General features: G+C 39.6%; 1 protein-coding gene across 1 annotated transcript in view; it reads right to left on the minus strand.

The window, feature by feature from the left end:
- Nucleotides 1-769: 769 nt before the first annotated feature.
- The window catches only part of kiaa1549lb (KIAA1549-like b), a 57,361-nt gene continuing 43,384 nt past the window's right edge, over nt 770-14,746 (minus strand). The window contains exons 13-22 of the mRNA XM_035682187.1: nt 13,031-13,221; nt 9,977-10,107; nt 8,907-9,031; nt 7,636-7,865; nt 6,479-6,611; nt 3,915-4,289; nt 3,722-3,816; nt 3,241-3,389; nt 2,924-3,075; nt 770-1,666 (exon numbers count right to left, since the gene is read on the minus strand). Coding sequence (XP_035538080.1) covers nt 1,403-1,666; nt 2,924-3,075; nt 3,241-3,389; nt 3,722-3,816; nt 3,915-4,289; nt 6,479-6,611; nt 7,636-7,865; nt 8,907-9,031; nt 9,977-10,107; nt 13,031-13,221 — 1,845 coding nt within the window. The 3' untranslated portion in view covers nt 770-1,402. The remainder of the gene's footprint in view (nt 1,667-2,923; nt 3,076-3,240; nt 3,390-3,721; nt 3,817-3,914; nt 4,290-6,478; nt 6,612-7,635; nt 7,866-8,906; nt 9,032-9,976; nt 10,108-13,030; nt 13,222-14,746) is intronic.

The raw sequence follows: 14,746 nt of genomic DNA on the forward strand, positions 1-14,746 counted from the left end.
ATAATTAAGATTGATGACTTGAACCCGCAGTTTTTAAATTAAATGACTGATTATGAAATTAGCTTTTGAGGGTAAATGTGCACTTTGCACCGTAAAAGCATGATTTCAGGGGTTACGGATGTTCCACATTGATACACTCACACTGAACATGCTTCTGAAACAGTTCTTGTACTGTACACTAAATCTGAGTCCGCACTCAGGCAGACATTCTCAATGTTACACAAAGACATCAGGGTTTGTGCACTTAAAACTTCTTAGAACAGGAGTACTGATGTAGGACCTCTCATTAGGTCAATAGTTTACATGAACATGTCTTAAGGCCAGTAAACAAACAATAAACTCATCTTTCTTATTCAAGGACCCGCAGCACAACTTCCAGCAGCAAAGAGAATAGTTTTGTGACAAAGATTTTGTCAAAGTTAATGTTTTTAAGTATTTAGCAACAGTAATATAGTACTATAATAACCACCCATTACTGTTAAAAAATGTCTATAATTGTCAACCATGTCAATGTAACTTGTGAACACCCAAACAAATATTATAAGAATCAATGCTAAATGATAAATGCTTCCCTCTATTTCAGATGCATAAAGGTAAACATTTCCATCTATTTGCTACATCATCATCATCATCATCATCATCATCATCATCATCATCATCATCATAGATACTGCTTAAGATTTAATGTTAATTTGGGTTTAACTTAAAGAGATACATATATATACTGTATTTAGTCCATTTGTTAATTATTATTAACAAATCAAGGACAGTCAGTGTTTGTTGTTATTGTTATGGTGTTGGGATGTGAAAAACAAAGAATTTGTAAAAATGGATATGGTACTTTCATATGGAATGGATGCTTGAATGACCTGATATTGATGTAGCACATCCTGTTGAAGTTATGGTCTATAAAAGGAGATAACATACATGATGTCCTAATACTGTACATGCTCATATACACTGTGGTTATACTTAACTATCTGACAGGAAGTTGGTTCTCTCAGTACAGACAATAATGCTACTTTTCTCTCTTTTCAATTGATGCTGATTCAGAAAAAATGTCTAGTCCCAGAAAAAATTACATTTTCCATATTTAGCGTATCCTATTGACATATCTACAAAGAAGAGATGCATGTATTTACTCAAGGACATCATCAATAGAGGATGGCATTTTTTTCCAAAAAAAAAAAAAACATAACCTTTTCTGTTCCTTTAAGTCAACAGTTTGCAAAACACCAGTGGCATGTGAAAAGAAATCGATCAGTGGATAATCAGTGGGTAAAGAAGATCAGTCTGTTTTTACAATACAAACATCAAAAATCAGTCTGAAGGAGGACCACCTTCGTATGCCCCTATTGAAGACCAGTGCAGAGCTCCTGCACACAAGGGGGCAAAATTAAAACTAGAACTCAAACACATCGTTCTGCTTCTTCGCCAGCTTGGCCACCTCCTGCCGGATGGCCTGCACGAGCGCAGAGGTGGAGAGGCTGCTAAGGGGCATGCTGTCCATGTCCTTCACCACCTGGGGCAGGCTTTGCTGGGATGCTGTGCTAGGGGCAGTGGGTGGCTCCTCCAGTGCCGGGTTATACTGTAGGGGCAGCCTGGTGGGGCTCCCCTGTGGGTAGCGAGGATGAGGAAAAGCCTCTACATACCCAGGCAGGGGCAACTGTAAAACAGGGTAGACATGAAATCAGTAATACAGTAACTTCATATTATTACTACCCACGAAAATAATGGCTGCCAATTAATTAGAAGGATACAGTATATGCGATAGTTTTTTATTTTGCTGAGTGAACATTTTCTCTTGCACCTCTATTTTAGAAAGAATTAAATAGGTGATAAGGGAAAATATACACAAATGTAAATCATTATAAATGGACCAAAATAACAGGGAAAGTAATGAGTGTGGAGATCTACTGTGTGAGTATATGATACTGAAATGGATTGTGGTTCAAACAGTGTTTGAACTCCAAAATGGACTATTATTGAATGTTGATACAAAATCTTCATAAGTGTCAGATTTACACAAGAAATGTAAGTAAAAAAAGTTTAAAAAAAAGTTAAAAGTAAAAAAGGTGTTCATTTAGGAAATGTGCTCAACTACCCCGGTATTTTGTTGTGTCCACTCAACGCCAGCCATAAATTCAGATCAGCAAATGGTTTCTAAATGACACTGGTTCTGCAAAAAGACACTGCGTGAAGGCATCTGGTTGAAACAGGCAGACAGACAGGGAAAAAACAGAACATTCCATACAAACAAAGAGGGTCCTGTGCAGGGCAGGGGAGGGAGGGTCACACGGATTATAACAGATCTGACAGGATGAACGTCCTATCTCTTGTTCTCTTATTTGAATGAAAAACAGAGGAGAAGGTAGAAGGATGCTTAAAAAGTATTGTTTTTAGTCCTTTTCGAGGGTAGACAGAAACAGGAGCACAAAAAGACTTTTCAAATCAATGTCAGCGCCATAGTGAGAGCTCACCTACACATCCTGACAACCAGGAGGTGAGGCTGGGGTATTTTGAAACTCTACAATAATTACATTTCTTTTACAGTTTTACCGGCCTGTATTTAATTATTCAATTGAAATGTATTGAATTTAATTGTGTGGGGCTTCTTGTCTGTATGTTATAAAGCCAGAATACTGGTCTTTTTTACTCTGCAAGAGTCAAAAATACAAATACTTCTGACTGAGTCTGGATATAACCTTAATTCTGCAAGAATCTTTGCAATAGCCAATAGAATTTTTTCTTAATTAAAGAGCTAATTATTAGGACAAAAAAGCTGTGAGATATGCTTGAAAACTGTGACTGTCCTAGTTACTAGTCACATTATTCTACCACTATAAATTGCTCATCTTTGATTTATTCATTTATTTTTGTTAGGATTGGGTGCCTCCTAAGCAATTATAACGGGCTTCCTTACAGAGTCAGCCCACTGTGGCGGCACATCCTCAGGTTCAGGTGGATAGGACATCCAAGAGGGACTGTGGTAGGAGGTGGGTGGTGTGGAGACGAAGTATTCTGAGTAGCCGGACCTGGTGGCTGGGATGGCGTAGACGGCTGTTATTGGGTTTCCTACGCAGAAGAAAAGTGAGACTTCACTGATGAATGTATTCCAAGGGATTATTTAATTTAAGTTTTGTCAGAGTATTATTATTCTTGCAAAACTTATGTTGTTATGGAAGAAAAGCACATTATAGATTACTTTTGAAATGCAAAGTCATCTCCTCATTTGCTTACCTGAGTAGTTGGACACAGGCTGCTCTGCAGTGATAGATGGAAGTGCTGCTCTAGTAGTTGGCCCATATGGGTTGTTGTCATGTTGACTCTGCATTTCAGTGACAGATGTCTCTGAGTTCCTTCCCTTAGGCCCCAAGTCAGAAGTGGAACTAAGTTGGTTGGAGAGCAATAAGCACAAAGTTACCGAAATACTTGGCCAGTGCCACTAGATGGCAGAAACACTCCATCTGGAAAAGTGAGCACCTCATTAACATTCCTGCCATCTCTCAATGCACTAGTTTAATATTCAAATTTATACAAGACCTAAAATCACCCTGGCCACAGCACATTACCTAGTGAATATCTAGTCCCTGAATATGAATTTGAATGTGAATAAATGTGGAATATCTGATGGACTTTGGGATGCTACTGTGTGTATGTCTGTGTCTGCCTCCATCTGCATGTGTGTTTTTGTGTGTGTGTAAGGCCTATTCAGCCTTACCGTCTTAAGGAGGTCCCAGAAGGAGGTCCAGTGCGAGGTGGTAAAGGCGGAGGAGAACCCATGGCCATCTCAGGGAGCTGGGTGAAGTGAAAGGCCTTAAACAGATATTGAAAGGCATTTAAGGTTACATAAAGCTAACTATAACGACAGCAGGCAGTTCTTAAGAGAGGGCTAATAATCTCATTCCATTTACCGGTTTGGGCAGGCTGCACTGATACACGTCTGCCCCATAAGATGGTACCCACTGCAGGCCTCCCCTTCCATCATTCATTGTACCAGGGGCACTGGTCACCACGTCTGCGTAGGGGAGGGGAGGTGGTGCATGACTGTAATGGTCAGAAGGTGGGTGGTGGTGATGGGAGTGCCTTCCGGATGTGGACTGGCCTCCTGAAGCCAGGCTGAATGCCTCCTCCAGCAGCAGGTGCATCTGCTGTCGCACTTCATCAATGGACGGCTGTGAGCTCAGAGTGGATGTCTCTGAGTGGCCTTTCAAGCCCCGGCCATACATGTATCCCCTTGGCCCCATTAGACGGTCAACATTCGTCTCCTCAATCAACTCAGGCTCAGTCTAAAACAAACACATTGAGAAGAGAGAGAGGCCACTATGAACTGAGACTCAGATCTTTGACTTTCTAATATAGACACAACATAATGAGAAGGGTATCTAATTGATAAGCTAACAACAGAGGATCTGACACACATCAGAGTAAAACGATATGAATGAACTTTGAGTAAAGTGCCCTGTAGTTTCATAGTCATGGCTTGTGTGGGTGAATCTGTGGTAGCGGCCACCTGAGGAGGCATGTTCGGATTTACACCTGGATGAAATATTAGAAAATGAAACCTCTCCCTGTCGAATTAGCGGGATTTTAACAGCTACAACCGGAGATGGCTGGAAATTTACAAGTTTTAAAATATCTCCTGTCATTCTCTCAGTGGGTTGTTGACAAGGTGCTGACTGAGCTAGCACAGGCTGTCTAATGTTACTCAGAGTTTCTGACACTAGTCAGCTGGAAGGGTTTGATCCAGTGGTGTTACTGCTTGGTCACAGTAGGCTCAGCAGCAGTACATTCCAGTGGCTGGATAGTAGTGTGCTAATGCTAATTTGTATGTTCCTTCTCCTTTTCTTATTGTCACTATATACAGTATAACCATTTTCCTGTCTCCCCTTTTACATCCTCTTTCTTTCTTTTTGAAAGTCCCTCCATCTTTTCATACCCTCTACTCTTTCTCCCAGCCTCTGTATCCATCTATCCATTCCTTATATTCAGTGATAAATGGATACGAGCTGAGGCTGCCCTATTTCCTGTGCGAACAGAGGGTAGCCACAGGAGACCTAGCGTAGTGCACCTCATAAATCAGCCCCCCCTGCAACACGGAACGGCAGAGACTTGCATCTGCAGTGATGGGGCCTGGAGCTACACTAGTCCCATTGTAATCAACAGGGCCAGGAGTTCTGAAAAAGGGCTGTGTAGCTTGTACTGGCTACTGTGCCATATTTCTAACAGAACTGAACAGTTTGCTACACAGTTTAGCCACAGCAAGAATAAACCAAGGGAGGTCAAAATAAAAAGAAATCTCAATTTGAGCTTGTCAAGGGTCTTTTGTAATTTAATTACCAATCAATAATAAAGTTTGTCATGTTAAACCTATGGCATTTTGCTAATGGCAGCACCCAGTCATCGCAAGAACCTGCTATTTCTAACTCAAATGCACAAGAAGCTATTTTCATGGCAGACAATTGACTTGTAATAGTAGGAAAAGCACAGGTTTATATAATAACTTTTATGTTTTATTGAATGTCCCAATAAGCCATGCCAGTGAGCCAGCACAACAGTACCACAGCTTGTGTTTTTTCCTGTTGTGACTGGTCAAAATGGCTGGCAGGTCAATTGCAGTTCAGTGAAATATTTCTATCACTGCTCATATTTTTCACAAAAGGGAGCTCACACACTAGTATTCTGGCTTCATGGCAGAAAGAGCCACAGTGGAACAATAAAAGAGTGGAGGCCTAAACCAGCCCTCCTGAGACGCATTACATATCAAAACGACAGGACTTATAAATCTTAAATCTTAATTATGAATGAACCACTTCTCTTCTTTCAGCTTGCTGTGGTACGGTTGAAACCACACCTGAGCAGAATATGTCTGATTTCAAGCTCAGTGGCTGTTTTAAAGGCAATAAGGCATAGATTTACCGCTGACAGGCTCTGATTGGTAATGATCGTTTCTATTTTTACATTCCATCTTACTAGATTGAAAACAGTGGTTTCAATACAAGCATATAATAAGAATATAAATCATCACATATTTGTATTTGAATAATAATAGTTATTGTAATAATTGTATTTGTATAGCACTTATCTAAACACAGTACCAAAGTGCTTGACAAAATAAATGAGATACAATATAAGCAATCATACAAAACACAGTTAAAATATCAGAATAAAAGAAAGTAAAACAACAACACAGGAACAACACCAAGAATCACAAGACATCACAAAAGGCTTTCCTTTAAAAATACGTATATAGCACATCATTAATACATATAATGAGTTAAAAGTTTATATGTGATTGACAATTTAAAGATGCTATTGCTCGAACCTTATTTGGGGATCAGCTTTCTACATGTATACTGCAAATTACAAATTATTATTTAAAAAGTACCAATACAATGTTGCTCTGTCAGTCACTTTGTGAGAGAAGTTTAACTGCATCTTGGGAGACAGGGTCATTAGGTGATGACATCTGACTTACATCATAGCCGCTGTTGCGAATGCCTCTCCTGGGTCTCTCCCTCATAACAAGGAGGTCCATCTCTGTTCCTCCAGGACTGGGACTGCTTAGACTCTGTCTGCTGCGATAGGCTGTCTGCCCTACCTGGGAGTGCCTGCCAATTAGATGGAAAGAGTAGATTCAGTACAAATCAATCATGGGGTATGGTTGTTATGAATTGAAAGCCTTATAATTCAGCCTTCTTAGTGTCAGCCATGGTTTCAGATACCTGCAGTGAAAGGTGGGTGGGAAGTGGAGGTGGTTGAAAATAGTGGGAAAATAAATGTTTTAAAAAGGTACATAAAGTTGTGATAAAGACCAAATAGATGTAGTATGTTCGGGTATCTTATAAGGACATCACGTAACAAACTGAATCAGGTGTGAGGATATCCTTGAAGAGTTGCACAGCAAAGTGCAACACTGATAAAGCACCTAGCAAAACCAAACAACAATGTACAGTCAGTGACAAAGGACAAGGTGCATATCAGCATGTTGTTGCTGTAACTGATCAGCCACACACTAGTGTCAACAGTAAATAGCTGCTAAAATCGTTATCTTGCTCACTCTGGGGGAATACAAAAATAGCAGGTCCCTTTAACCCTTTGCTAAGCCAAATTTCAAATGATGCTTTCTGCTCTAAAGGCAGCTAATGTAATGTAATGTTAATCTCATGTGGGGAAGACCCCCCTTGCCCTGGGTCTGTAATACCAACAGGTAATACCAAAGACTCTGTCCATCTTTATGTGCATCTGTAAAGAAGAGGCAGGACAGAACCAGCGTAGTGGACCGTCCAACACCCTGCCAATCCTCTTATCTCCATTATAGAAGCTCAGGACTTGGATCAGACTAATCAGACAAGTCTGATGGGTCTCTCATTGCCTATCAGGATAGGATAATGACAACATTAGAGGAGACAGATTTACTTATCTATAAGCTAATTAGGCAAGGCAGAGGTCAGCGGGGATGGATAACTGGCCATGGTTAGAAGCTTCTCAAATCAACCAATATGAAATGCCACGTCACCTGCAGCACTTTGTGTTGGCTCGAATTGCATCACACCCTTAAGTAAGCATGGATTTTCTTTTCTGTTTACACTCAGCCAAACCCAGGTTCCAGTTGCTTTTCCACTCTCCCCTCACCTCCTGTGAGACTTGACATAAGTGGAACCTCGCTCATCATCAGGCTCCAGTGGTCTGCCATGCTCACCGGCTGCCCTCTCATGGCCGTGCCGCTGCCTCTGCGCCAGAGCCCGACCACTGCTGCTGCCGTCGGTGGAGGGAAAGTCATAATAGCCCTTCCTCTTAGCCTTCAGCCTCAGCTTGTTCCTGTAGTGCTCTATGTCTGACTTCTGCTTCAGAGCCAAGTTCACCTGCAAAGAGGAAAGAGTGTGATATGCGAAGAGACACGGAGAGATGAGAATGGAAACAGTGTGTGGTGTGTGTGGTGTGATTCTGCTTGTCTTAAAAGGCATGTGTGGATAAAAGATCAGAAGGTTCATGAGAATAAGAAGCTCTGAAAATGAAACTGTTATGTAATAATCACAGCCAGAAAGATTCAGAACACATTTATTATATTTCATGTTTATTATATTAATTCAGAATCACAAATGAAATGAAAAAAAAAATGAAAATAAAGAATGAAAAAAGTGTGGTGCATCATGTTATTGAACCAATTCTTTGATCTAATGATGAAAGTCAGTTTACTGTAAAGGTTGTATTATATAATTTTCTGGGGAATATCACTTGGATGAGCTTGCAATATATCCAAGAAAATCATATTTTAGTGTCAGGAATATGTTTATGTTTAGTGTCATATGAATATGTGCCTTTTGAGCTTTAAAACCTATACTGTTTTTAACACATGGTCCTCGGAGGTCAGAGCTTCATCATATGAAATCATACAATGCCACAAATCACGTAACTACTGTTAGTTAAAAGGTCATTTTTTTCCACTGAAAAAAAGTTCTGTTATATTTGTCATAAATGCTGTAAGAGTGGAGCGTATTTTAAAGCTCCGGAAAATTTGGTTTCGAATCTGAAATATTTCTCTGTAACATTCAATATTCAAGTTTAGATAAGCAAAAAATTCTTTAGATATTATTTATTAAGAGTTTAACACTCAATCTGTGTGGTTGTGGTTTAATCAGATTTGATTGACAGTTCAAACAACACTATTACATTTTGATTTGTTTGACTGTGATTGTTGCACTTAAAGTGTGACATTTTTACCAGCTGAGCGATGTCCACTTTAAACCAGTGAGAAAAAAAAACACAAATCTCTCATATGAGACCACGGTTATAGGTTTTCAGGGCCTTTAATACATTTGGGCATCTGCCTTCATGTCTGTGTTTGTGTAAATGTGCATGTAAGTCTGTGTATCTCTTTAAACGGATATGTGCATGTGCATCACCTCTCCGTTGACAACGGCTGAGTCCTGGCTGCGGTCAGAGAATGCAGGGTGTGAGTAGTTGGGCTGAGCTGCCATGGGCTTTATGGAAATAAGCTGCAGGGAGCCAGAGGAGGTGTCATATGGATCTGAAGAACAGAGAGGGAGTTCACTCACAAAGAGACTACAAATACCTCTAATCATTACACTGTCAGTCAAAGGGGAACAAACTGTCACACTCCCTCTCTCTCTCTCTCTCTCTCTCTCTCTCTCTCATCATCACCTTGTCTTCTCTGTGGCTGACACTTTGGGATTATGTCAAACATCAGTTGTCTGTGTCAGCAAATGAAGTGGTGGACGGAAGACAATAGATCACAAAGATAGCATTGGCTTCAAAGTTTGTGCCAATGCATCTCTGTGATAGATGAAAGGAACTGACTATGCACTTTCATTCCTTATCCAACATCAGACAAACTGGATTCAATTCTAGTTTCCGTTAACTCAGCTGATGAATTATTCAAACCCAGCCATTAAGAAAATCATAATCTAGCAAGCTCTATCCAATTTACAAGCAGAGTATTTGAATTTGATTCATTTAACTCACACCCACCACATGTGGAACATTTAGCTCCAGTGGACGAGAATAGAACAGCGAATAGTTCAACGTCTGAGTGGCTGTTACTTGAAACTGTTTTGCATCTTTGAAGAGCACAAGACGTGTGACTTTATGTGGTATTTCTACATTTTTGCATTAGTGAGTGTGTGCGTGCACGTGTTTTTTTTTTTCAGTCTGTCACAGCATCCACTAGTCTGACATACTGTATCATGTCAGCAGAGTGTCTGTCTCATGCATATTCATCAGGTCCATCTCTGCTTACTGCTGAGTGGCCACCTTTCTGGCTGTAAAAAAAAAGCTGCAGTGGCAATGCATTTCTCTTTAGGTAACCTGTGTGCATGAGAAACAGAGACTGTAAAAGGGTTTCATGCAGGAGAGACTGGGAAAAGATTTTTTGGCATTTGTGACACACCTGACCTTGTCTGCAAAGGAGCTGCAGAATAAATTATTTGTATTTGCATCAGTGTGTGACTCTCACCGTCCCTCTTGCGCGTCTCCTCCTTTGTCAGTTTCTGCTGCGCTGTGACTTTCAGCACTGTCAAGCCCCTGCCGGAATTCAGCTTCTCTGATTCGTTGCTGATGACGGAACCGTCCTCACTCGGCAACTTGCTGCAAGTAACCATAGCAACAGGAAAAGGCGATGAGCTCTCCGGAAGTTGGGCTCAGAGCCAGGTTATGTCATCCCTCCCTTTAACAACCTCACCTTCCTCTCTCTACCTCTCTCAGGCTTGAGGCCAGTAAACATAATGTATTATTATTGTTTTTGTTATTTATTTATTTATTTTTTGTTTTTTTAATGTTTATTTTTAAAACCATTACCAAACACTGTCAGAGTAAGATTGTTCAGTGCTTTGGATCTGTAGCATTAGTCATCAGCTGGTTAAGTTTCAAGTCTTTGTCAAGTGGCAATTGTCTTCCCAAATGGTTTATTTGAGTATGTTTTGCACATTTATCTGCATGTTTTCATTAATAAACATGTATTTTTATGTTCATGTGCCTCTACTGCACATGCATTTATTCTTGAATGTGTGACATGTATGTTTCAAAACCAGCGTGCAAGCCGTCCACAGTGAAGCAAGACTGGTTCTTCCATTAATTGGACAAACAATTGCTTTATCCAATTCTTGTTTCACCAGCTTCAAACACTGTACTGTAGTTGGAATTAGAGCTGATCAAGCGGCGGCTCAGAGGACCACGAGGCTGACACTGACATCAAAGCACCGTGGTCTATCCCCTAATTGTCTGGTAAAAATGATAACAGCAAAAGAGAGACAGAGGAACAGTGTCCGCCCTCCCTGCTCTCGTTGAGGCACTGCTGCAGAGAGCTGGCTCGGTGCAACAGTCACAGCCTTGACAAAGACGTGTAATGTGTAATAATTAATTGAGGTGTTCAGAGAAGCAGATTTGCACTGGCTGTATGAGAGGGTTGTGTGTTTGATCCTGTGTTGGTGTTTAGAGGCTAACAGCTGTGTGACCTTGGTACAAATGAAGGGATGTCTTCAGGGAGGAGGAGGCAAATTAGAGGTAATTGTGTAAGACATGTCTGCATGAATGTTTTTTAGATTTGCACGTATCCAGCGTGCATAACGGCATCCTAGCTCTGAATCATAAGTTACAGAATCTTAGAACTTCTAAAAGTGTAACCTTGCAGCATCTTTCCAAGAGTTCCTCTTTGTCTCGCAGGGCTCAACAGGAATTTTGGGACAGATGTCATTTCAAACAGGCTGCACAACAAGTGAATGACAGTTTTCACCTTCACTCAGACGTCAACAACTGCTGTGAGCCTCCACCTGATGGAATGAACACAGCATTTGCTTGTCTGTCAATAGACTTGGCATCAAGTCTTGGCATCTTGGCATGTAGAGAGCTAAAATCATGTTGCACCTGCAGGACAGCTGCTTTTCCACTAGCTATAGCATGTGTTGCCTAATAGCAAGTAGCTGAACACACAATGCTGTGGCCATATTCTATGTGTACTGGTGTACTCTATTATTTAACTGGACAACCATGGTGACTGTTCTAGAAATTCAAATGTTCTACAGTCTACTATCACTTTGTGTGGCTAATAAAAGTCAACCAGGCTTATGCAAATTTTTTAACACAAAATACAAAATACTATTTAACACTTATCTCTTGATTTTTATTGATGTTAATATCTCTACGTACTTTAAGACAAAGCAGGAAACAAACTTTAAAGAACAAGCTTGTTATGTCCTAGGATAATAGCATTTAGATAGTTAAATAAAGAAAATTTACTTTGACATCTAAATACTTGAAGAACCTTTAAGATCAATAGTTTAAAAAATAAGAAATGAAAAACTTTTGCTGCATCATTACAGCAGGACCTCTGGTATATAGATTCCTTATTCTGTCATAAACATTTCATTTGATCTCATTATCCTGCATGGCTTTGAAAAATTACGCCCTTTTGCGTTCCTTGATTAAATAATTTAGCATGATTTAACATGGCAATTAATTTCCGAAACAGCGCTACTGACTGTCAGATGAGGAAAATGGTCAATTTCACCTGCCACACAGAGAACTGTTAATGACCGCCTATCACTCAGCATCAGGGTAGAATGAGGACAGACCCAGTGCAGTTCTTGAAATAACACGTACATACTATAAGCAAATAGGAGGATCTCTTGCCTTCAGTCTTAGTTCAAGAAAAACCTTCTGAATAAATTGAGATGATTCATCAGATTATCGTCTGTTTGAGAAGGTTAATTGAGACAAATACAACTCAGACTGATAAAAGCTTTGCCTGGTAAGCTGAGTTGGAGATCTCCTAATGGCTACTGTATAGAAGATCAATACATTTGATTTGGGAACAAATGTCCAAAAATAGTTTTATCCTAATTATACATATTATCTTCAGTATTATGTTAATAAGTTTTTTTTTCTCACACAAACAGTGAGTAGAATACTTTTCCACTAATTCACTAATGTCGCGAATTAAAAGCGAAGTATTTAATTACAAAAACACGATTGATAAACTTAAGCAATGTTTTAAATGTACTTTTGGGTGTTCTATCTAAATCTTCTCTGGTTTTTGTGTCCTTGATAGTTCTCTTATCATAAATAACAATAATGTACAGTTTTGAATGGTGAACAGTTTTGAATCCTCTTGAATGTTTTGAATCTATAAAATAAATCACATCCTTGGTTAGACTGAATATCAAAAGGTATTGCTTCACCGACATCCAGTTCATAGAAATACTTTATTCTAATTCATCTAGGCTGTCTATAGTAGAGCCTGCAGGCCAAAGTTGCCATAAGGATTAATTTGGCCCACCAGATGTTTTTAGCAAAAAATGTGTTTAAAAAATATATAATATAAAATGCTGTATATGCTGTTATATTTTCTGTGAGGTAATGAATGCGCTTTAAATATGTAGGATCCCTAAATATTAATTACTTTTCATACTCTGACTATGGCAGCCATATGTCCACTGAAGTCATTTGTCCCTGAAAATATGAAAATTGAGGTTAAGTTCAAAGATTACAGCATGACAAGCAGATGTAATGATACCTTTTGTGTTTGTCAGTGGTGAGGGTTTTCTTGTTGGCAGTTCCATCTTGTTGCAGGGCCTTTTCTAGTGAAAGTGGTGTGTCTCGAATTTGTAGTGACATCACTAAGGTATCCTGACTGACAGGCAGCGTCTCCTCATCCCCTCCCTGTTGGCCCAGGTGCTGCTTGGCATAGTCAAAACCCTGGACTGGCTGATGGACAGGTTGAGTGAAAATGCAGAAAAACAAAAGCTTAAGTAAGACTGATATTCTTTCACATACCTGTAGTCTTAAATAGTAATCACTGACAGAAGGAACATAGAGATATACATTAGCCAACCAGAAGTGCTGCGTATAGACATGACATCTCAAACAAACCCAAAAGTGTATCTTTTTAAGAGATGTCCAGAGGATTTAAGGAACAGAACTGGGATTACTGCGCTGCTGTGCCTTGAAATAGATAAGTACAGATTTAACTGAGGCCCCTTTTCATCTTCTTCCAAATTCTTGTCAAATAAATGACTCGCAGTAGGCGGTGACAAGATGAGATCTGCAGACTTTTACCGAAATATAGTAGTGAAGTTAAACGTTAGGACACATTAGAGTAAAAGAGGGAGAAGGAAGAGGATTTGTGGTGCTTTACCTAACACTCGATGTCCACATGTTAATAGAGAAGGTAGGGGCCAAAAGAGTAATACACACACACACAAGTTGAAATATTTAAGACTACTTTCATCACAGTGTCATAAATTGTCAGACACACATCACTGCCTCAATGCATACAAGACATGGTGCAAAATCAATGCGTGATACTCCCCTGACTCAAGAACATGCACCCTCTCTACTCCTATAGCACACACACACACACACACACACACAAACAAACACACACACACATAGAGTAAAGATTTTCATTGGATCCAGTTTTCCTCACTAACTAAAAGTGCTACTCTACTCTAACTCTAACAAGAGTTTGTGATGGGCTTGCAGACAGTGTAAGTAAGAGAGCTACTGCAAGAGCCTCATTTAAATTTTTAGGAGTCACTCTATTTTTCAGAATTTTAAGAATCTTTCCTTGGTTATTTATTAGAAAGAACTGGCTATATACTCTGCCTAGAGTGTAAAGGATTGTAAGAAACCATTTAACCACTACATCAATTTTTGGTGGTTTTTGCATGATGAGACTTTGCAGGATCTCAGATGTTGTGTAATAATAACTGATCTGAGTAGAAGCACTCAAGTGACTAACACAGTTTAATATAGAAGATTTTATTACTTTCTCTCTAATGAAATTCTGTAAATCAAGCAGTGGGATGTACTGAGCGTCAAACTACTGCATTTATCTACACTAACATATAACAGTGAAGACAACAACAGAAAAAACAACAGACACAGAGGTGGAGAGATAACTTTGATTAGGACACTGTGACACCCTTGATGCAGCAATGATGGAAACAGTTTTCAATCTTCTCTACACAAAAAAAAGTGTCAGTACACATACACATGCACAGTCATTCTGCTTGAAAAGCTGATCTCCATAATAACCATTCTCTGTAAAGTCTTTCAAATTTGCCATCTGGAGACTGCTATAAGGAGAATAGGCAACACCAGCCTTTCATCCAAGAAAATCTCATTGTGACAGGATTGTTTCTCCAAAGTGCTGTTGTATCCTTCGTTCAGCACAGCAGGATTTATTGAAATATTTCATAGGTGATGTCTGCCTAGAATCCCATTCAAA

Source organism: Morone saxatilis, unplaced genomic scaffold, assembly GCF_004916995.1.
Source record: "Morone saxatilis isolate NCDOM2014 unplaced genomic scaffold, NCSU_SB_2.0 Contig11, whole genome shotgun sequence".
NCBI classification, from domain to species: domain Eukaryota; kingdom Metazoa; phylum Chordata; class Actinopteri; family Moronidae; genus Morone; species Morone saxatilis.